General features: G+C 42.9%; 1 protein-coding gene across 5 annotated transcripts in view; it reads left to right on the forward strand.

The window, feature by feature from the left end:
• The first annotated feature begins 3124 nt into the window (after positions 1-3124).
• GPCPD1 (glycerophosphocholine phosphodiesterase 1) overlaps positions 3125-22927 on the forward strand; it is a 68335-nt gene continuing 48532 nt past the window's right edge. The window contains exons 1-5 of one of the 5 annotated variants that reach the window (XM_032141910.2): positions 3129-3284; positions 3878-4486; positions 9841-9909; positions 15815-15911; positions 21198-21282. In XM_032141910.2, the coding sequence (XP_031997801.1) occupies positions 9861-9909; positions 15815-15911; positions 21198-21282 (231 nt within the window). In that variant the 5' untranslated portion in view covers positions 3129-3284; positions 3878-4486; positions 9841-9860. Of the gene's footprint in view, positions 3285-3442; positions 4487-9840; positions 9910-15814; positions 15912-21197; positions 21283-22927 lie in introns of those variants that run through there. The other 4 variants (XM_032141909.2, XM_032141911.3, XM_032141913.2 and 1 more) reach the window with 4 other exon arrangements.

Raw genomic sequence — 22927 nt, forward strand, 5'->3', positions numbered from 1 at the left:
CTCCTCGACCTCCCAAAGTTTTGGGATTACAGGTGTGAGCCACCACGCCCAGCCTCTCTGCAAGTTTTCTAATGCTACTGGCTTGTTCCATATCTTTTAGAGCAAGCTTGTCCAACCCATGGCCCAGGGGCTATATGTGGCCCAGTATGGCTTTGAATGCAGCCCAACACAAATTCGTAAACTTTCTTAAAACTTTCTAAAAATTTTTTGCAATTTTTAAAAAGGTCATCAGCTATCTAGTGTTAGTGTATTTTATGTGTGGCCCAAGACAATTCTTCTTCTTCCAATGTGACCCAGGGGAGCCAAAAGAACCCCTGTTCTAGACATTCCTCAGGCTCTGGCCATCGATGGCGTCCTTTGAATATGTATAATTCTTCTGTCATTTCGAAAGGATTTACGAAAGGAGCATGGATTAGGTCTATTAATTGGAACTATAAACACTAGGCAAATAGCTTGACTAAATAGTCGTTATAGAAAAATAAAGATCTGGCTGGGTGTGGTGGCTCATGCCTGTACTCCCAGCACTTTGGGAAGCCGAGGTGGGTGGATCACCTGATATCAGGAGTTCGAGACCAGCCTGGCCAACATGCTGAAACCCCATCTCTACCAAAAATAAAAAATTAGCCAGGCATGGTGGCAGGCGCCTGTAATCCCAGCTACTCGGGAGGCTGAGGCAGGAGAGTCGCTTGAACCTGGGAGGTGGAGGTTGTGGTGAGCCGAGATAACGCCATTGCACTCCAGCCTGGGCAACAAGAGCTAAACTCTGTCTCAAAAACAACAACAAAAACTCCATTTCAAAAAAAAAAAAGGAAAAAGAGAAAAATAAAGATCTATAAACATTTTAAGGAAGCAAACTCTTATGAAAAAATTCATCACTGAAGTATGACTAACAGAGGAAATTCACTCCAAACTACGTAGGAGATGTAAGACAGCAGAGTTTAATGGGTAATGGCACATAACCAGAAGGAATCTTAATTCTTTAAGAAATCTGGGATTAAAACGAGTACTATCAAAAAACTATTGCATCCTGAGCCTACCATAAAGCAGGCACTTAATTATTTAACTGAATGGATGGCATTGTCAGAAAATTTCTGGGATTGAATCCAAGCTAAATATCAAATGTGGTAGAGTACAATCCGATTTATAAAAACAGAAATTCTGCCTAAAGCTAGAGCTCATCTAATCCCAACACATTTTAGTGCAACTCGAGCTATTTCTCTATGTCTTGTTGTAAGAGAACTTCAACATCTCCCGAAAGGTGGTTCTTTTTAGTCGGTTTTTTGCTTTGTTTTGTTGTTTTTGCGAGAGTCTAGCTGTCACCGAAGTGGGAGAGCAGTGGTGCAATCTCGGCTCACAGCAACCTCCACCTCCCAGGCTTAAGTTATTCTAGTTCCTCCGTCTCCCGAGTAGCTGGAATTACAGGCGCGCGACCACACCCGGCTAATTTTTGTATTTTTAGTAGAAACGGGGTTTCGCCATGATGCCCAGGCCGGTCTCAAACTCCTGACCTCAGGTGATCCGCCCGCCTCGGGGTCCCAAAGTGCTGGGATTACTGGTGTGAGCCACCGCACCAGGCCTCTTTTTACTTTTCAATATCTCACTTGATTTAAGTAAAAGCTGCTAATATAATTTTATATTGGACACTAACCAGAGGGTAACTTTGATACTGGTAAAGTAACAGGGTAAGTTAGGTGAGTTGCAAAGTTTTTGTTTGTTTGTTTTTTGTTTTCTTTTGAGACGGAGTCTCGCTCTGTTGCCATGCTGGAGTGCAATGGCGCTATCTCAGCTCACTGTGACCTCCACCTCCCAGGTTCAAGCAATTCTCCTGCCTCAGCCTCCCAAGTAGCTGAGACTACAGGCGTGCGCCACCATGCCTGGCTAAATGTTGTATTTTTAGTAGAGTCGGGGTTTCACCATGTTGGCCAGGATGGTCTTCATCTCTTGACTTCCTGATCCGCCCGCCTCGGCCTCCCAAAGTGTTGGGATTACAGGCGTGAGCCACCGCGCCCGGCAAGTTGCAAAGTTTCGTAAGAGAACTTCAAGTGGCAAATGCTGATTAACTTTCTGGAGACCACCAAAGGAGAGGAAAAAAAAATTTTTTTTTTGATACGGCTCATTTTTTAGAAAATAAACTACAACTCTGGCAGGGAGAGTCAGCTTTCAAAACAGTTCCTTCAAACTTAATTTGCATACTTGTTAACCTGGGGATGTTGCTAGAGGCAGATTTGATAGGGTAGGTCTGGGATGGTCCTGGGAGTGTGCAATTCCGAGTTCTGGCAGGTGCTACTGGCTTGTCGACCATACTTTGCGTAGCAAGGGTATAAACTCTCATCCAGCTTTGGTGACTTAATAGTTTTCAACTAATGATTTGATCCAAGTGTGATTGTTGTTTTACAACGAAGGAAAGTTTCTAGATCGCTTCTCGGCCTTTTGGCTAAGATCAAGTGTGAAAGTTTCTAGAAAACATCAGTACTGGTAATTTCCCCCGTTTTCAAATGGGGGAAAAAATACAACTCTGAATTGTAGCTCCAGGCTCCATAGTCGGTTTTGTTTGTTTGTTTGTTTGTTTTTGAGACGGAGTTTTGCTCTCGTCCAGGCTGGAGTGCAATGGTGCGATCTTGGCTCACTGCAACCTTGCCTCCCGGGTTCAAGCGATTCTCCTTGTCTCAGCCTCCCGAATAGCTGGGATTACAGGCATGCGCCACCACGCCCGGCTAATTTTATATTTTTTAGTAGAGACAGGGTGGTCTCGAACTCTGATCTTAGGCGATCCGCCCGCCTCGGCCTCCCAAAGTGCTGGGATTACAGGCGTGAGCCACCGCGCCCGGCCCACGTGGGTTATTTCTAAGGCGGCTTTGATGGACCACAGTACACACCTATGACCCCAGGGCGGTTCTCCAAGGTGCGGGCGCCGGGGTCGGCTGAGAAGGGCAGCGGGGACACGGGGGATGCCCGGCAGCCCTCGGCCGCGGACGTCAGCCCTTTCCAAGAACGCGCGGGCCCGCACCCCCCGCACGCGGCTGCCGATTGGCTGGGACGGCGCCGGGCGTGACGTCAGGGCCCGCCCCTCCGCCCTCCGGCCCCGCCCCACGGGGTGGCCCGGCAGTTTGGTCTGGAGCAGCTGAAACCGGTTTGAGCGTAGCTGCTTCCTGCCGCTCGACGCCGCGGCAGGCCGCCTGGGGGAGCACTGGCGAGGCACGGACGGCGGGTGCCCCTCTGCCCGCGGTCCTCGCTCTCGGGCGGGGCGGCGGCGACGTGGACCTGCGGACTAGCGAACCCGGCAGGTGAGGCGGCGAGCCGGGTGCGGGGTCCGGGCGGCCGCTCACGTGGCGGGCTGAGCTGTCAGGGCTCCCCGGGACGCGGCGGGGCGGGGGGCTCTGGGGCCGAGGCGCGGGCGGGGTCCTCGGGCCGGGCCGGCCACTCTGCCCGCAGGGGAACGGCGGCCGGGCGTTCGCTGCGCTAAGTCGGTGGCTGGGACGCACTCTTCGACTTTCATTGTTCACTGCCGCGCTTCCGCTGGGCTGCCTGGGGCTTAGTACCCTTCTGAAAAATACGTGGAGCGTTTGAGGCGTAGCAGGGTGCTTGGGGCATGGGACCACCGCAGATATGCAGAGTACTGAGTCGGGGAACAAAGACACCGAAAATGCAGGTGCGGTCCTCTGGGGACATCCCCTGCCCCACGGCGGCCCCCTGGCTCACCGCCGCTCTCTGTCCCTAAGTTACTCATCGTGTTTTGACAACTGCTTATTTTCTGAAATTGCCTGGACACGTAGTCTAGGGCATGCTTGTATAATTCAGTTATTCCAAGAAACTAAAGTGCCTTTCCTAGGAAAAGATTCCAGGAATAGTCATGAGTGCCCTCGATACAATTTTTTAGGTCTGCTGCCCCTTCTCTCCAAAGCTCTACTTTTCCCAAAGCTCTTCAGACTGCCTTGCTGAGGTAGGAGAGAGAGCCTCAACCACTTAGGTGTCCTCATCAGCCCTCTCCCCAGACTCCACTGGCCGGCTGGAAAAGAAATCGGGCATGAATTGTAGAGGATTCTTCCACCTTAAGGCAGCTGTTAGTCTGATGTAGACCTGCAGAGAGGAACTGATGGAACCGAGCAGGATGTTTGGACCCGATGTTTTTTCTTCATACTCTTCTGTCGCCTCCTCCCATTTCTGCACAGCTCTCACCCACTGCTCTACCCCGTCATGCTTCCCCTTGCTACGTTTCTGACGAGTTGTGACTTAACTAAGAAATAAATACAAGGTATCAGTCTTTTTTTTTTTTTTTTTCAAAATTCCTAATGTCGTGGATACAAATAACACCAAGCAAACAAGCAAAACTGCACATAGTGCAATCCATTCCTGATTTACGAACTAGGAAGAACCAAGAGCTAGAGAAAACCATTATTCTAGACAAAATTTAAATCTGCAAAATAACGACGTGGGAAAGCTGGACTCTGAGAAATAATGACCACAAAAGAAAACTCATCGTAGCAAAGTGAGTAATATTTGATACGTACATAAAGTACGTTGATGAATCGAATCTTTATGTACGAGTTAAAACAGGAAAAAAGGTATGAAACATACACAAGTGAATAATATCACGGTAAAGTGAATGGAAAACATTTGGGAAAATGTTACTGCATTGCTTAGAAAGTTGATCAAGGAATTAACTTGGCGTAGTGAAACCTATTCCAGAAACACTTTTTAAATAAAGATCCATTAATGTCTTAACATGTTGGATTAAGATATTGGCTTCAAGTGTATGGGAATCAGAATGACAGTCACAACTTGTCAGAAATGTAGCAAGGGTCGTAATGATGCTTCACCAAGATGAGCAAAAATTAACTCAGGGAAAGTTATAGGCACTCGATGTATCACTTTATTTAGCTAGTTAGGAGGATCAACGCTGCCAAGGCCTGGGAAGGGCAAGAAGAACTGGAAACAGCTTTTTTCCTTGAAAAAATTCGGAAGAAAACAGATATGTTCCTTGTAGCCAGAAAAACACTTTAGCTAAAAATATGTGACTTCAATTTAGCTCTAAAGTAAATGTCCCTGTACCTTGGTTTACTTCATATCCCTTTTGTTTCCCAGCCTGGTAAATCGGTAGTGTCACGTGTCGGGAAAGTTTATTTGAGGAAAAGAATAGAGTAAAATTTATTTTGGCAGGTAGTGTGAACTCTGAAATTTTTAAAAATGTGGATTAATTACCATGTTGTATTTTGCCAATTGCTTGAGTCTTTTAAAAATGATTGTTTAAATACTACCCAGAATCTCAGATGAGAATGCTGTGGAGTGTTTCTCTTCAAAAAGTACAAAATAGATGTTACGTTTTCAAAAACCAAAAAGCAAAAGCCTATCTCAGGAAGTGTAGTCTGTATGTGAGGTAATAGGCGAGTTGGTTAAATTATCTGGTCAGCTCATGTGCATACAATGACTAACGTTTTTCATCTTACTCTTGTTTTTATGTATATCCAGAACGGACCTTCCCTTTCCAAGTTGTGATTTTTTTTTTTTTCTTCCTTGTTTAGAAGAAGGTGTATGGGTGGGTGCATACCTTTTTTGTTTCACAACACAGTCGTTTTTTTACTTGGTCACTGCTGTTTTGGTGGTAACTGGATGCCAAAATTGTATACTCAACACTGCACCAGACTTTTGGCCTCTGTCCATAATCAATGAAATTGCATTTAGAACAGCTTCCGAGGCTTTCATTTGGTATCAAATTTGGGGAGAGGGGGCGCTCAGGGTGGAAATCAAACCAGATTGCTTGACTTTGGTAAATCAAGTGGAAGATGATGCTTTGTTGACTTCTGGAGAGGTTTTCTGGGAGGTGTTTTTGTGCTTGTGTATATAGCTTTGTATAGTACATTTACTGCAGCTGTTTACCGCTAAGTTACTGTAGTCACTCTTCTAAACATCTTTGAGAATAAAAGACTCAATTTCTATAATCAGTTCATTTCTCTTTTATTATATTTACTTAAGTTTTCCGTTTGCCTTAATGCAGTAGAAATCTAGAGATAATTTTGTACTAGCTGTTGATGTTAGTACATAGGAATAATATCTGATTTCCCTTAAGAGGTGATTAAAATAGTTATTTAAAGTTAGTCAACAAATAGCAAAATACAAACTACTTAATCATGTATATGAGGTTGTCCTTAGTTGAGAACCGCAGCAGTAAACACCAAATGAAAGGGCACCTTATAGGTTGAGACTGAAGTGGTCATTCAGCCCTTTTGATGGGTGATGGAGTATTTGCTCTCTTTAAATTAATTCAGTAACTTAAATGTCAGGCTTTTTTTTTTTATTTGAGACAGAGTCTCACTCTGTCACCCAGGCAGGAATGCAGTGGCACAATCTCAGCTCACTGCAACCTCTGCCTTCTGGGTTCAAGTGATTCTCATGCCTCCCAAAGTGCTCGGATTATAGGCATGAGCCACCACACCTGGCCGCCGTGTTTACTTTTAGATGCAGAAAGTAGAATAATAAATTATTTATTTTACAAATTATTTTGATGAAGGGAAGGCTTTTTTTTTTCTTTTTCTTTTTTGAGATGGAATCTCCCTGTGTTGCTCAGGCTGGAGTGCAGTGGCGTGATCTCGGCTCACCACAACCTCCGCCTCCTGGGTTCAAGTGATTCTCCTGCCTCAGCTTCCCAAGTAGCTGGGACTACAGGCACGTGCCACCATGCCCAGATAATTTTTGTAGTTTTAGTAGAGATGGGGTTTCCCTATGTTGGCCAGGGTGGTCTCGAATTCCTGACCTCATGATCTGCCCGCCTCGGCCTCCCAAAATGCTGGGATTACAGGCATGAGTCACCACATCCGGCCTTTTTTCTGTCTTTTTTTTTTTTTTTTTTTTTTTGAGATAGAGTCTCGCTGTGTTGCCCAGGTTGGAGTGCAGTGGCACTATCTTTGCTCACTGCAACCTCTGCCTCCCAGGTTCAAGCGATTCTCCCGCCTCAACTTCCTTGGTAGCTGGGATTATGGGTGCCCACCATGCCCAGCCAATTTTCGTATTTTCAGTAGAGACAAAGTTTCACCATGTTGGCCAGACTGGTCTTGAACTCCTGACCTCAGGTGATCCACCCGCCTCAGCTTCCCAAAGTGCTGGGATTACAGGCATGAGCCACCGTGCCTGGCCAAAGGGAAGGTTTTCACTAGTGTAGTATTGGATATTCTAACCAAAATGGTAGAGTTGCCAAATAGAGAATTTCATATCTGAATATGACATGACTCCACATTGGTGGTCTTGCGCTCTGTGAGATGAATATTTGACGATGTACATTTATAAATATATATGTGTATATATGTATATATATACGTATATACACATATATACGTATATATATATACATATGTATTCAGTGTTACATTTTATAATTGATGTAAATGTGATGATACATAGTTTATAGCTAACATGGAGCCTGGACTCTTGACCCTCATCTCAACCTGAGCCCTGCTGATGTTTGGAGCTGGACAATTAATTATTTGTGGAGGGCTGTTCTGTGTATTGTATGGTGTTCAGCAGCACTCCTTGGCCTTTACCCGCTAGATGCTAGGAGTGCCACTCCCAGTTGTGACAACCAAAAATGCCTCCTGACATTACCAAATAATCCCCTGGAGGGTAGAGTTGCCTTTGGTGAGAACTGCTGGTATAGATCTATCTACCGTGACTGGGAAGTGTGGTTAATTGTGTGTAGCAGTGTTCATTAAATGACTCAGCGGGAGGGGAAGGGTGCAAAGCAGAACTAGAAAAATGACTATGTAAGGTAGCTATGAAAGGTACTTTAGAATTGTTTCATAAGGTAATATATAAATGCAAATGAAATTTAAGCTGGTAGAGTAATGTACATTATGCGGAATAAAGATGTGATTGGAATTCTTATAGAACATTGGTGGGGTGGGGGGCAAAGGTTTTTTTGGGGCGTGTTGGAGAAGTTATGTAGAATATGGTGTGTCTTTGGATGGAGTATGTTCTTCATTTAAATTATGTAAGTATCTCAAAGTATATTATATATACATGTGTGTATTAATCTATTTTTTATATTCCTTTAGGTACTTAAGTTAGTGGGTGGGAAACAGATTCCTTTGACAGGGAAGAAATGAAAAAATTAGCTAGACAAAATGTGGATAAGTGGAAAAGAACTTCAAAGGCTTGGAGTTTAGACTTCTTTCTTATTCTTTTTTAAATCTCCTTAAATTCCTTTTACTGTGGAGTTCAGATTTCTATAATAAAGTGATTCCAAGCCAGGGATGTGAGGAAGAATCCTAATTGACAAAATGGATATAAGGTCAATTAGATAGAATCATCGGGATTTAATAATAGGTTGTAGGTAGAGTTGAGGCTGTAAATTTGAGCCTGTAGAACCTGAGTAATGATGGTCCTACGGTTAATAAAGAGAAAATCTGAAAAGTTATTTGTGAGAAAATTTTTTCTTTTCTTTTTTTGGGGGGGGAGGCAGGTCGGGGGGCTCACCTCAACCTCCACCTCCCAGGTTCAAGCAATTCTCCTGCCTTGGCCTCCTGAATAGCTGAGATTACAGGCATGCACCACCACGCCCGGCTAATTTTGTGTTTTCAGTAGAGACGGGGTTTCTCCATGTTGGTCAGGCTGGTCTTGAACTCCTGACCTCAAGTGATCTGCCCACCTGGGCCTCCCAAAGTGCTGCGATTACAGGTGTGAACCACTTGCCTGGACTCTTTCTTTTCTTTTTCTTTTAATGATAAGTTACGTTGTGTCTTAGAAGCAGATTCTCAAACTTGTTCCAGAACATAACAAGTAGTTTGTTTTAGTGGGTGATACTTCGGTTGTTTCCTTTTTGTTAAAGTAGAAATTCATTAAGTCAAGCTTTTTTCTCTCTAGTTGTTTTTCTTCTCTACCACAGTATTACCCTGGTCAGGAAAGATAGGTTGAATTCAGAACAGCTGCTTATCAAAAGAGAAAGTATGTAGCAAAAGAATCTTGACGACTTAAAAAATAACAAGTTTGGATACTTTGTTTTACAATGTCTATTTCGGGCATGCATTCTGTCTTGTTTTGTTTTCTTTTTGAACATACATTCTTAAAGAATAGCTTTGTAGCACTAGGCTTCAAACTTGCTAGATACTTCCCAAGTAATTGAGTCACTGTATATATAAGGACTCTGAAATTAATCTTTTTTTGCTCATAATTGAGATTCATTTTCATGTTTTGCTTTTTAAAAAAAAACTTTATTGAGACTTTGTGTTTTGTTTTTTTGAGACAGGGTCTTGATCTAGCTCAGGCTAGAGTACAGTGGCACAGTCACAGCTCACTACAGCCTCCACATCCTATGCTAAAGTGATCCTCCCAGCTCAATCTCAATCTGTAGCTGGAACTACAGGCATGCTCCCCATGCCCGGCATATGTGTGTGTGTGTGTGTGTGTGTGTGTCTGTGTGTAGACATGAAGCCTCACTATATTGCGCAGATTGGTCTCAAATTCCTGGGCTCAAGTCATCCTCCTGCCTCAGCCTCCTTAAGTGTTTGTATTACAGGCATGAGGCACTGTGCCTGGTTTATTTTTTGCTTTTTCACTTGTTTCTTCCCCCCCTCCCCCCCGCACTAAAGTTACTTTAAAAAACAAAAACAAAACCAATCCCACCATAAAACTGCAAAGACATTAAATAATGCTTTTAAAAATATAACTGACTCTTGGTTGAAGTTGTTTCTTGATGATGGCTATCTAAGGCGTATATTTTTATATCTAAGGCATATATTTTTATATCTAAGGCATATATTTTTATATCTAAGGCGTATATTTTTATATCTAAGGCGTATATTTTTATATCTAAGGCGTATATTTTTATATAAGTTACTTTTCTTTTTTTTCTAGCATAAAATAAACCCACCAGAATGACACCTTCTCAGGTTGCCTTTGAAATAAGAGGAACGCTTTTACCAGGTATTGTAAAAGTTTTACTTTAAAACAATTAAAATTGAATTAGCATGTTTCTATCTCGATTACCTTAAATATGGAGTTGCTAATAGAGTGGGCCTGATTTTTTAGATGAAAATATCTATAGGTCTTGCCTGATAGCAGAAATGTGCTTGGAGCATAGTAAACACACCAAAAACCTCCTCAGACACTGTCTTGTTCTCATGTTTTCCCAAGAAAGCTATGAATTTATACCTAATTTTGCACAGGGCAGAGATGGTTGGGCTGTGGTTTCTAGGCAGTATGAAAATGAAGGAAACTTTGCTAGTGCAAGAAGTTGGTAGGCCGGGCACAGTGGCTCATGCCTGTAATCTCAGCACTTTGGGAGGCTGAGGCGGGTAGATCACTTGAGGTCAGGAGTTCAAGACCAGCCTGGCCAACATGGTAAAACCCCATCTCTACTAAAAATACAAAAATTATCCGGATGTGGTGGCATGTGCTTGTAATCCCAGCTACTTGGGAGGCTGAGGCAGGAGAATTGCTTGAACCCAGGAGGCGAAGGTTGCAGTGACCTGAGATCGTGCCATTGCACTCCACCCTGGGTGACAGAGCCAGACTCTGTCTCAAAAAAAAAAAGAAAAAAAAGAAAGAATAAGTTGGTGAAACAATTGGCTGGGATAACCTTGTTCCTATGTGTGAATATGTTTTTAGCTTCATTGTATTTTTTGCTGTCCCTTAAAGTGCTGTGAGATAATTTTAGTGTAAGATAGCATGTCAAAGCCGTATCACACCTGGGCTCTCATAAAACTGAAGTACCTCTCGGTTTTATGCACTCTGGCTATACTGGCCTTTCAGTTCCTTAAATGTGCTGCATTCCTTCCTCCTTTCTTCCTCTTTTAGGACTTTCTCAATGCTGTTTCCTCTGCCTAGATCTTTGCCCACTCTCATACTCCCCCTGTTCCTTCTGTTCTCTCCCCTGTCCCCACTGCCAGCCTCCAGATTCCACTAGGTTCTGGCTCTATTTTATAGCACCTCTTGGAGATTTTATAGAATTATTTGAGTGACAGATTGTAAACTCTGTTGAAAACATTACTTTTTTTTTTTTTTTGAGACGGAGTCTTGCTCTGTCGCCCAGGCTAGAGTGCAGTGGCGCGATCCCGACTCACTGCAACTTCCGCCTCTCAGGTTTAAGCAATTCTCCTGCCTCAGCCTCCCCGGTAGCTGGGATTACAGGTGTCCATCACTGTGCCTGGCTAATTTTTGTATTTTTAGGAGAGACAGGGTTTCACTATCTTGTCCAGTTTGGTCTCGAACTTCTGACCTCATGATCCACCTGCCTCTTGGCCTCCCAAAGTGCTGGATTACAGGTAGGAGCCACTGTGCCCAGCCCTTTTTTTTTTTTTTTTTTTTTTTTTTTGAGATGGAGTCTCACTCTGTTGCCCAGGCTGGAGTGCAATGACGCGATCTTGGCTCAATGCAACCTCCGCTCCTCGAGTTCAAGCGATTCTCCTGTTTTGGGCTCCTGAGTAGCTGGGATTACAGACGCCTGACACCACACCTGGCTAATTTTTGTATTTTTTGTAGAGATGGGGTTTTGCCGTGTTGGCCAGGCCAGTCTCAAACTCCTGACCTCAGGTCATCAGCCTACCTTGGTCCCCCAAAGTGCTGAGATTACAGGTGTGAGATTACAAACCGTGCCTGGTCAGAATGTGACCTTGTCTTGTTTATGCTGAATTCCTGCACCTAGCAGAGTGCCCGGATCGGAGCAGGGGCATAGTATATCTATATTCAAAGAATGAGTGAATGACTCACACTACATCTAGCTTCTTTATTCTAGCATTCATCACAGCAATTGGCAGAGTGTGTGTGAGTCTAAGTTCAAATTCTTAGCCAAGATGATCTGGTATAGTTCTACCCCTGGGCAGAATTCAGCAGATTGAAGATTGCTAGTCAGCTGATGGGTTAGCTCCCTTGAGCCAAGTGCTCACCTCTGGTTTAGTGTGTGGCCACTTCCCGTGGAGAGAAGACGGAATTTTCTCCTTCTGGGGAGTTGTAGGCAGGCAGTTAAAGCTAGAAGGAGCTGGCCATGTCAGGCAAATGGACTGACCGCAGAACTGGCCACAGAAGTGTCAGTCAGCTTGATTGGGGTCAGGGGGATGCTTATTGTCAGGGATTAGAGGGAAGGAGATAATGGTGGATGTGGATATAGATGACTCTGTATGTGCCAAAGAGGAGGCTGAGGGACAGCAAGGGGGTATTGGGGAAGACCCCACCTCAATTCCCCCATCACCTTGATTTCCGCACTGCACAGGAGGAAGGATCCTCTGCTAAATGTAGTGAGAATGGTAGTGCAGAGACGGCTGACCTTGGGGGAAGCAAGTACAACCAGGAGAGGAAACAGTATGCAGAGGTGCTGTTTGCAGATTCCTTTAGTGAGCATTCAAGTCTTCATAATCTTTTTTTTTTTTTTTTGAGACGGAGTCTTGCTCTGTTGCCCAGGCTGGAGTGCAGTGGCACGATCTGGGCTTGCTGCAAGCTCCGCCTCCCGGGTTCATGCCATTTTCCTGCCTCAGCCTCCCAAGTAGCTGGGACTACAGGTGCCCGCCACCACGCCTGGCTAATTTTTTGTATTTTTAGTAGAGACGGGGTTTCACTGTGTTAGCTAGGATGGTCTCGATCTCCTGACCTTGTGATCCACCCGCCTCGGCCTCCCAAAGTGCTGGGATTATAGGCGTGAGCCACCGCGCCCAGCCAAGTCTTCATAATCTTTTATAAATGAGAGGCAATTAAAGAAAGGTCTGTTTGTTTTAGTGAAAAATTTCCTCATTTTCAGCAGCCATATTCCCCTGGTATCAGCAGAAAGAGAAAGTAACATTGCAGGGGGAATTGGTAAAATGCAGGAGCGCCTATAAGAGGAAAGTGAACCATTGATTCCCCATTTTACTTTTTCCAATTGGAGTTTGTTCTTTTCATAGCAAAAAGTAGCCTGCTGTTTTATGTGGGGGATGAGAAATAACGAGTCCATGAAGAAGTTCTTTTAGTTTTTCTTTTTTTTTGTTAAGAGACAGGGTTGGCCGGGCGTGGTGGCTCATGCCTGTAATCCCAGCACTTTGGGAGGCCCAGGTGGGTGGATTACCTGAGGTCAGGAGTTTGAGACCAACCGGACCAACAAGGTGAAACTCCATCTCTACTAAAAATACAAAAATTAGCCAGGCATGATGGTGCATGCCTGTAGTCCCAGCTACTCGGGAGGCTGAGACAGGAGAATTGCTTGAACCCTGGAGGTGGAAGTTGCAGTGAGCTGAGATTGCGTCACTGTACTCCAGCCTGGGCGATGGAGCAAGACTCCATCTCAAAAAAAAAAAAAAAAGATAACAGGGTCTCCCTTTATTGCCCAGGTTGGGGTGCAGTGTTGGAGTCATAGCTCCTCAAACTCCTGGACTCTGGTGATCCTCCTGACTCAGCCTCATGAGGAGCTGGGACTGTAGGTGCACAACACAATGCCTGGCTAATTTTAAAATTATTCTTAAAAAAATTTTTTTTTGTACAGACAGGGTCAGGGTCTCACTATGTTGCCCAGGCTGGAGCGCAGTGGTGCTATCTTGGCTCACTGCAACTTCTACCTCCCCCAGGTTCAAGTGATTCTCATTCCTCAGCCTCCCGAGTAGCTGGAATTACAGGCTTGCGCCTCCATGCTCAGCTAACTTTGTGTTTTTATCTATTTATTTACAAAAATATTTTTTCGAGACAGAGTCTTGCCCTGTCACCCAGGCTGAAGTGCAGTGGCATGATCTTGGCTCACTGCACCCTCCGCCTGCCAGGTTCAAGCGATTCTCCTGCCTCATCCTCCTGAGTAGCTGCGATTACAGGTGCTCGCCACCGTACCCGGCTAATTTTTTTTTGTTTTCAAGAGTCTTGCTCTGTCGCCCAGGCTGGAGTGCACTGGCGTGATCTCGGCTCACTGCAGCCTCAGCCTCCCGGGTTCAATTGATTCTCCTGCCTCAGCCTCCCGAGTAGCTAGGATTACAGGTGCCTGCTACCATGCCCAGCTAATTTTTGTATTTTTAGTAGAGATGGGGTTTCACTATGTTGGCCAGGCTGGTCTTGAACTCCTGACCTAGTGATCTGCCCGCCTTGGCCTCCCAAAGTGCTGGGATTGTAGGCATGAGCCACCGCACCCGGCCTGCACCCAGCTAATTTTTTATTTTCAGTAGAGACGAGGTTTCACCATGTTGGCCAGGCTGGTCTTGAACTCCTGACCTCAAGTGATCCGCCCACCTCAGTCCCCCAGAGTGCTGGGATTACAGGCATGAGCCAATCACACCTGGCTTTTTTGTATTTTTAGTAGAGACAGGGTTTTGCTATATTGGCCAATCTATTCTGGAACTCCTGGCCTCAAGTGATCTCCCTGCCTTGGCCTCCCACAGTGCTGGGATTACAGGCATGGGCCGCTGTGCCCGGCTCACATGTATTTAGAGCCCTGAAATCTGAATGACTGTCACACTTGGAATTTTAGTTAATTTTTAGACAGTCCAAGCTAATAAAATGCTCATGCAGGTGGCTAAAGCTGAGTACAATTCTAATCTTACTAGAGCAGTGCCTCAAGCTTGGAATCCCAGCTGTTCTCAGAATGTGGAGGAGTCTGTCTTGAGCCAAATTGGCAGTTGGACTCAGTTCATTATCTTTTCCTTTATGAATTTTAATTGTATTCAGAATGTGTTGATATTTAAGTCAGAGACTTCTATGTACTTTTATCCAAGTGTGTTCTGCTAAATATATAAAATTTAGCAAGAAGAGGTGGTAGCAAGAAGAGGTGGTAGCTGTATGTTGGCTTTTAAAGTCTATTGATAAGTGTTCAAAAGAAATGATAGTCATTACCTTAGTTAAGAAGTACTAGATTTTGGCTGGGCGCGGTGGCTCATGCCTGTAATCCCAGCACTTTGGGAGGCCAAGCAGGCAGATCACCTGAGGTCAGGCGTTCAAGACCAACCTAGCCAACATGGTGACCCCATCTTTATTAAAAATACAAAAATTAGCCGGTTGTGATGGTGCGCACTTGTAATCCCAGCTACTAGGGAGGCTGAGGCAGGAGAATTGCTTGAACCTGGGAGGTGGAGGTTGCAGTGAGCCCAGATCATGCCACTGCATTCCAGCCTGGGCAACAGAGCAAAACTCCGTCTCCAAAAAACAAGAAGTACTAGATTTTCCAACTATAGAAGTCTTTGTTTTGATGGGTTTTTAATTACATTTCTGCTGTCTCATTGATAGTTTTGTTTTTGTTGTTTTTGAGATGGAGTCTTGCTCTGTTGCCCAGGCTGGAGTGTAGTGGTGTGATTTCAGCTCACTGCAACCTCTGCCTCCTGGGTTCAAGTGAATTCTCCTGCCTCAGCCTCCTGAGTAGCTGGGATTACAGGCACCTGCCCACACACGCCCACCTCAGCTTCCCAGAGTGCTGGGATTACAGGTGTGAGCCACCATGCCTGGCCTTAATAATGTTCTTGATGCGAAACTTATTAATAGCTACTGTTTGACTTTCTAGAAAATATTGATTAATTACCCTTTAGAGTACTGATAGGCATTTAGTGTTTGCCTGTTAAAATTGGAAGCTGTCTTGAAAGCAGAGACTGTGGTTTTATCCCATTTGTATTCTTGGGTGCTTGTTACTGGCTCAATGAGGAGTTGAACAGATGAAGAAAACTTCATCCGTATGCCTTCCCCCTTTTCTCTGGCTTTGGTTCTAGAAAGGTGAGTCGAGTTAATAGGCAGATGTTAGTGAGTGGTAGGTACCTGGGCCCAAACCTATATCTGGTGAGGCTCTTTCATCTCTGCTAAAGGAGGCAGCATATCTGGTTGAACTAATGCAAACTTCCCTACTTATCCCACTGTGACTGATTGTTCTGTTTCTCTATGACTGATTGTTCTGTTTCTTTAGGAGAAGTTTTTGCAATATGTGGAAGCTGTGATGCTTTGGGAAAATGGAATCCTCAAAATGCTGTGGCTCTTCTTCCAGAGAATGACACAGGTGAAAGGTGAGTATGGAAATGTGAGGTTACAGAATAACTGTGACATTAACCTTATGTTGTTAGGGGCTTTTAAGGTATCTTGGTATTTTTTCTTACAGTTATAATTTTTATCAACGTTATCACGTTGCATAGTTTTATGAGTGAAATAATTTTAAAAAATTTGTGTGGGAAAAACAGATTCCTCTGTTACCGTTAATCCCCGCCTCTTAACCACTTTCTTTTTTTTTTTCAATGTATTTTTTATTTTTACAGCTCAGGATAATTGAATATGCTATTGAATATACTTTTAATTATTGACTGGTTCTTTAGGTACTTACCACCATAATTAGTTAGCCAGGGTCTCACTCCATTACCCAGGCTGGAGTACAGTGGTGTGATCCTAGCTCAAAGCAGCCTTGAACTCCTGGGCTGAAGCTATCCTTGCGCCTCAGCCTCCTGAGTAGCTGTGACTATAGGCACCCATCACCATGCCTAGTTAATTGTGGTTGTTTTTTTGTTTTTTGTTTTTGGTGTGGAGATGACATTAATTTTTGTTTGTTTGTTTGTTTGGGTTTTTTTTTTCGGCGCAAAGGTGGTGTCTGGCTATGTTGCCCAGGCTGATCTCAAATTCCTGGACTTGAGATCCTCCCAACCTTGCTTTCTTATTTAAAGAAACATTTTAAGGCATTAACATTTGTCTGGTCAGTATATATTCTTTTCTTCTTTTTCATTTTTTCTGATTTCTTTTTTTAATTGTCAGTACATATTCTTGATAAGAGATCTAATTTTTGTATTTGCCTATAAAAGTATTTCCTTGAAGTGTGTGGTGTTAAAAGGAGCAGAGAGTGGAACACATACTTAGATATCTTAGCTAATATAAAGAAATGTATTCACTAGTGGCATTGAATCCATCAGTAAACTTAGTATGGGCCCAGTGGATAGAGAAAGGTAAATCTGGATGTCAGCCACTCTTCTGCAGTTAAGTATGAGCTCGGGCGGCTGATGTCTGTAGGCCTCAGTTAACTCATCTACACAATAAAGGGGTTAGCATAGATGAGTGGATGTCAGCAGAGGTGGCACTTACCCCACTGTGGATAGTTGGAAGTGTCACAGGTTTTCCTAAATAGCATACAAGTATATCCAGTGCCAGATTAGGTGATTGCTAAGGCTCTATTTTCCTGTAGAGCAGCATGACTTAAAATGTGGCCTCTGCACCAGTACCAGTCCAAAAGACTTTAAAAAAAAATCCATGATATGAGAAATACAGAAATTGAGAGCAAGCATTTAGAAATGTGTATAGCAGTTTGACTCCATGCATGTCACTGTGGACACATCTCATTGAACTGGGTATGTAGATCAGAACATTGGTCACCAGACAGGTTGAGTAAAGCAAACAAAACCTGCTGGTCATTCACAGCAAATAGTTTGAGGAGCACTGGTGGTAAAGCAAAGGAAAGTAAAACAGTAACAGTAACGTACGCTGGGGAAAGAAAATTTAAAAACACAGAACTGCCTTTTTGTCACTAGTTTGTCAGTAGTATGACACGTTTTCTCAGCCAATTCTCAGCTCTCCTTATAAGAGTTCTGTTGGTAAATAGTATTATTTTAATAGTATATATTCTTTACTAGTCTTTCACAGACTAGTATTTCCTTCAAGTGGCTATTTTTTCTTCGATTTTGAGATCAGCCACTCTGGTCTGAAGTAAAACCTCTTATCTTTCTGAACTTGTCTCTAAAACACACCCCTGCCTGTCCTAAGTCAGTTTCAGCCAACTTGGTCAAAAAGATGTGAACAGGGTAAGACACTTAACAATTTTAGGAGGACCAGTTGTTCATATGTTGCGCATGTACGATGAAATAGAACTGATTCACAGGTAGCAGATAAACAGTGTTTCACAGGGAGAAGGGAGTAGATGACACAGGAATCCATGTGCCTTTAGACAATATTCGTGAGTTTTAGAATTGTGTTTCTTCGGAATTCTAATGTGCTCTACCTCTAAGTCTGCTGTGCCCCTCTCTTTCAGGGAGCGTCTTAAGCTTTCTCTTACCAGCTCTCTCTACCCACAGGCTCATGGCAGCTAGAGCTCTCCTGGAATTTTTTTCTACTTAGAGATAACTTGAAGGTCATGGTATTGTTTCCTAATACTGCTGAAGATGTGCGTCACTTGTGGTTTCATTTGCCCTCCTTGTAGATTTTATGGTATTTTGGGAAAGGATATATGGGCAATTCAGAATTAGGCAGCTGCACTAAACCGCCGTACGACTACCCGTCTTTCCTGGTTTTGATTTAATTTCATCAGATTATTTTGTCGTTAATTCACCAAATAGTTCTGATTCTTTTTTTAAATTTTTTGAGACAGGGTCTCATTCTGTCACACAGGCCGGAGTGCAATGACGCGATTTCAGTTCGCTCTAACCTCAAACTCCTGGGCTGCAGTGATCTTCCTGCCTCAGCCTCTCGAGTAGCGAGGTGTACACCGTCATGCCCCGCTAATTAAAATGTTTTTATAGAGATGAGGTTTCGCTGTGTTGAGACCCAGGCTGTTGGTGAACTCCTGGGCTCAAGCTGCCCTCCCGCCTCGGCCTCCCAGCATGCTGGGTATAAGCCACTATGCCTGGGTTCTGGTTCATTCTTAAATTTGCCACATTTACTTAGACAAGTGGAGTGAAAAGACTCACTGCTTTGCCTTCTTCATCTCTTGTTTTCATTTAGTGGTTCTTTACCAGGGATCGCATTAGACTCACTTGGGAGGACTTGAAAAAAATTACACATACTAGATTCTGCTCCTGGAGATTGAGAAATAATGGCTGAGAGAGAGGCTGCAGCACATTTTTCAAAGCTTATTAGTAATTCTACTCTGCACATCTGGGGCTAGTTTCACATGCTCCAACTGGCTGTTTTGTAGATGAGGTAGTACTGGGAATTTGCCCCCTCCCCTTTTTTTTCTTTTTGGGGTAGCAGAAATGGCAACTTTCTATTCTTAATTGGAAGAGTCCACCTAGAAACCTCTGTTGAAAAGGATTCTGAGGCTTATTGGGGAAAATTGGGGAACATGTGTCAAGCATTTGCTATTCTTTTTTTTGTTTTTGTTTTTGTTTTGAGATGGAGTCTCACGCTGTCACCCAGGCTGGAGTACAGTGGCGCAATCTGGGCTCACTGCAACCTCAGCCTCCCGGGTTCAAGCGATTCTCCTGCCTCAGCCTCCTGAGTAGCTGGGATTACAGGCACGTGCCACCTCGCCTGGCTAATTTTTGTATTTTTAGTAGAGATGTGGTTTCATAATGTTGGTCAGGCTGGTTTTGAACTCCTGACCTCGTGATCTGCCCACCTCAGCCTCCCAAAGTGTTGGGATTACAGGCATGAGCCACCACGCCTGCCAGCATTTGCTATTCTTGCTTTAAAGCAGTGATTTGTATTTATTTTTTATTTATTTTTTATTATTATACTTTAAGTTCTAGGGTACATGTGCAGAACGTGCAGGTTTGTTACATATATATACATGTTCCATGTTGGTTTGTTTAAAGCAGTGATTTTTAAAAATGTGCATACCTTAATTAAAAAATACTTTATTGCTAAAAAATGATATGATCATTTGAGCCTTTAGTGAATTGCAGTCTTTTTGCTGGTGGAGAGTTTTGTCTCAGTGTTGATGGCTGCTAACTGATCAGAGTCGTGGTTGCTGAAGGTTGAAGGACAGTGTCAATTTCTTAAAATAATACAGTGAAGTTTACTACATTGATTAACTGTTCCCTTCATGAAATATTTTTCTGTAGCATGCAATTACCATAACAGATATACTAATAACAAAAAAGTTTGAAACATTATGAGATTTGCCAAACTGTGACATAGACACGAAGTAAGCACATGTTGTTGGGAAAATGGCACTGATAGACTTGTTCGACTCAGGTTTGTCACAGACCTTCAATTTGTAAAAAACACAGTATCTGTGAAGTATAATAAAGTGCAATACAATGAGCTACATCTGTATTTATTTTAGGAGCTAAGCTTGTATCAGAGTGAGGACAATGCCCTAAAACCTGTCTTAGCAGAGCCAGGTAGGGCTAAACTACTCATGCTGTATTAACGTTTGGTTAATGGTCTATGACGGGGGTTCTCAAGGTGTTGATAAAAGTTACCTGGAGGTGACCAGGCCCGGTGGCTCATGCCTGTAATCCCAGCACTTTGGGAGGCTGAGGCAGGTGGATCATGAGGTCAGGAGATCGAAACCATCCTGGCTAATGCGGTGAAACCCGTCTCTACTAAAAATCAAAAAAACAAAGTTAGCCAGGCGTGGTGGTGGGTGCCTGTAGTCCCAGCTACTGGGGAGGCTGAGGTGGGAGAATAGCATGAACCCAGGAGGCGGAGCTTGCAGTGAGCCAAGATCGCGCCACTGCACTCCAGCCTGGATGACGGAGCGAGACTCCGTCTCAAAAAAAAAAGTTACCTGGAGGCCTGTTAAAATACAGGTTAGTGGGCCCCCACCCCCAGAGTTCCTAATACAATAAGTCTGAGTGGGGCCTGAGAATTTGCATTTCTAAGAAGCTCCCAGCTACTAATGATGGTCTGGGACCATGCTTTGGATAGCACTAGTTTATTATTTGAAGCTAAAACTCAGTTACAGTAATGAATTGTAGTGAATTCTTGACCTTAAGGCAGCTGTTGAGTCAAATCTTTAGTTTCTGTTAGAATAACATAGTTCAGAGAAAGACATTGGCCTGAAACAAGATACAGGTTCTGACTGCTTGTCTAAGGAATAGCCAGAGACTGGGTAGGACAGCTTAGAATAAGGGATAGTCAAGAACAGGAGTGTAACTCATGTTTATCTCTCATTTGTGACACAAAAGCTATGACCCAAAGTCTCTTATCAGCCATGTAACATCCCTCGCTAAGTGGGAAGTCAGAGAAGATTCTGACTCTGGCTTCCACTTTTGTGGAAGTTTCTGTTTGGAAACTTATCCTGGCTCTATATGGCTGGTTCCTTCTCATCATTTAGACCTCAGCTCAGACAGTCCTTCCTCATTAAAACCTTCCTTCCTTTTAGAAGCCTCCTCCAGAACTTCCTTGTATCTATCTTCTTTGGTTATTTTTCTATCTACCCATACAGCAAAGGAAGCTCTTTGAAGATAAGGCTCTTTCTGCAATATATACCCCTGTGTTCCCATTGCCTGCTACAGAGTAGGCCTGTAAAATTTTTTGTAGGAATAAATAAGTAATATTGATCATACGTTTTATTTGAGGGGTTTTGTGAATTAAGTCTTTATGCACTGTAGTTTGATATTGATGCTGCTGCTTTTAATTTTCTTTCTTCACAGCGTGTTATGGAAAGCAACCATTGTACTCAGTAGAGGAGTATCAGTTCAGTATCGCTACTTCAAAGGGTACTTTTTAGAACCAAAGGTATGTTTTCTTTATCTAGTTTCCAATTTCTTTAGCACTTCCTTCAAAAGCAACTCACTTAAGTTTGAACACGTTCAAAGTAAAATGCATTTGCTTTGGTCAAATAAGGAATAGAACTCTTGATTAATAAAATTTACCAAAACCAAGGAAGTAGCCACTTCAGAGGCAGATGATGTCTGCCATGGAATTTTAAAAAGACGTAGTAAGTATGTTCTGCAATATTCTTATGAAATTGGTTTTAATGTGTTCTCTGTAAGTGTGCATTTTCGGTAACTTTTGTAAACTAGTTAGGAACCACTTGCAGAGGTTTTACTTTTGGCTTTGTTTTTTAATCTTTATGTGATGTAAGTACATTTAGAGAAGTATATAGCCTGTTTTAAGTGAGTAATTAAAAAATTATTTCACAGCAGCCATCTCTTAGTGGCTGTGTTAACTCTGATCAAAATTTAATTGATTCCTTTTAGATTTTTTCAAAGATGTTATTGATAGACCCCCCTATCTTTTCTGGAGGCCTTTGGCATAGCTATTCTAAATCTGCCTGTTCACAATTCATTATTTTGGGATTGTTTTCATATTCAGAAAAGAAAAAAATTTAATCATTTTCCTTTTATTCTAAAGATACTTATTTACTGAAAGGATTCTTTTCCTTAAGATTTTTACATTTGACACCCTTGGGCTGCATATGAACAAGGGTTTAGGCAGGGGTCTAGGAAACAAATCATGGATTAGCTTGTTAAAAAATGTATTTCCTTTGGGAGTCATTAAGTGTTTTTGTTACATGTGAAAAATGCAAGCAGCCACTGTTACCTCGTGCTCTTAGCCACCATTATACAAAGAAAAGAGAAAAAAAAAATGACAAACCCACTTTAGCTGTCTTTTGCACCTATTACGTTTCTTATTCCAAGAATATTTTGTGAATACCCAGTAATTGAACTTAAATTACATTGTGGTTGATCATTGTGTTGGCTTTTCTTGACAGTAGTTTCACTTTAACTTAAGAAAAGGGCATCTCATTTATTTGGCATGGGATTATGCGTCATGGTAAAGTTCTTTAGTATAACTTAAGCAATTGTGTGTAGATACGTAGGTCATAGATACGGCAAGCTTACCTGAGGATCCTGGTATGTGAAATTTAGCTTTGTAATATGTGAAACCAACTAAATTTTACTTAGGGGAGTTTGGATGAGAAAGATGATAATGAGTTCTTTGGGCATAGTTTTCTAAAGTAAGACTATTGTCAACACAGGTCAAATTAAGCCAACCTAAGTATTTATCCTCTTCATTGAAAATGTTACCAAAAGCAGCAGATCAGTCCAAAATACCTTTTGAAAAAATTGGCAAGAAGTCTGCTTAACAGTAAAAACAAGTTTTTCCCCTTGTAATACTTGCAAAAGTTGACAGTATGTGTTGGTGAGTGTGTTTCTTTAAGTAGGTGCTCTGTATCGTGTACACATGTACCGTGTGATGCAGGGGCTGCCACGGTAAGTATGTTTTTCATGGAATCGAGTACATAGCTACATAAAATCCCATGCATATGGCTACAGTTCTTTTCTCCACATGCCAGCTTAATGTGACGCTTTAGAAAAGTTGGTGGCGCTTTTTAAATAAAACATTTTTAATAGAAGTATTATGAGACTTTGTCTAG

This window comes from Hylobates moloch, unplaced genomic scaffold (assembly GCF_009828535.3).
Source record: "Hylobates moloch isolate HMO894 unplaced genomic scaffold, HMol_V3 SCAFFOLD_21, whole genome shotgun sequence".
In the NCBI taxonomy this organism is placed as follows: Eukaryota; Metazoa; Chordata; class Mammalia; order Primates; family Hylobatidae; genus Hylobates; species Hylobates moloch.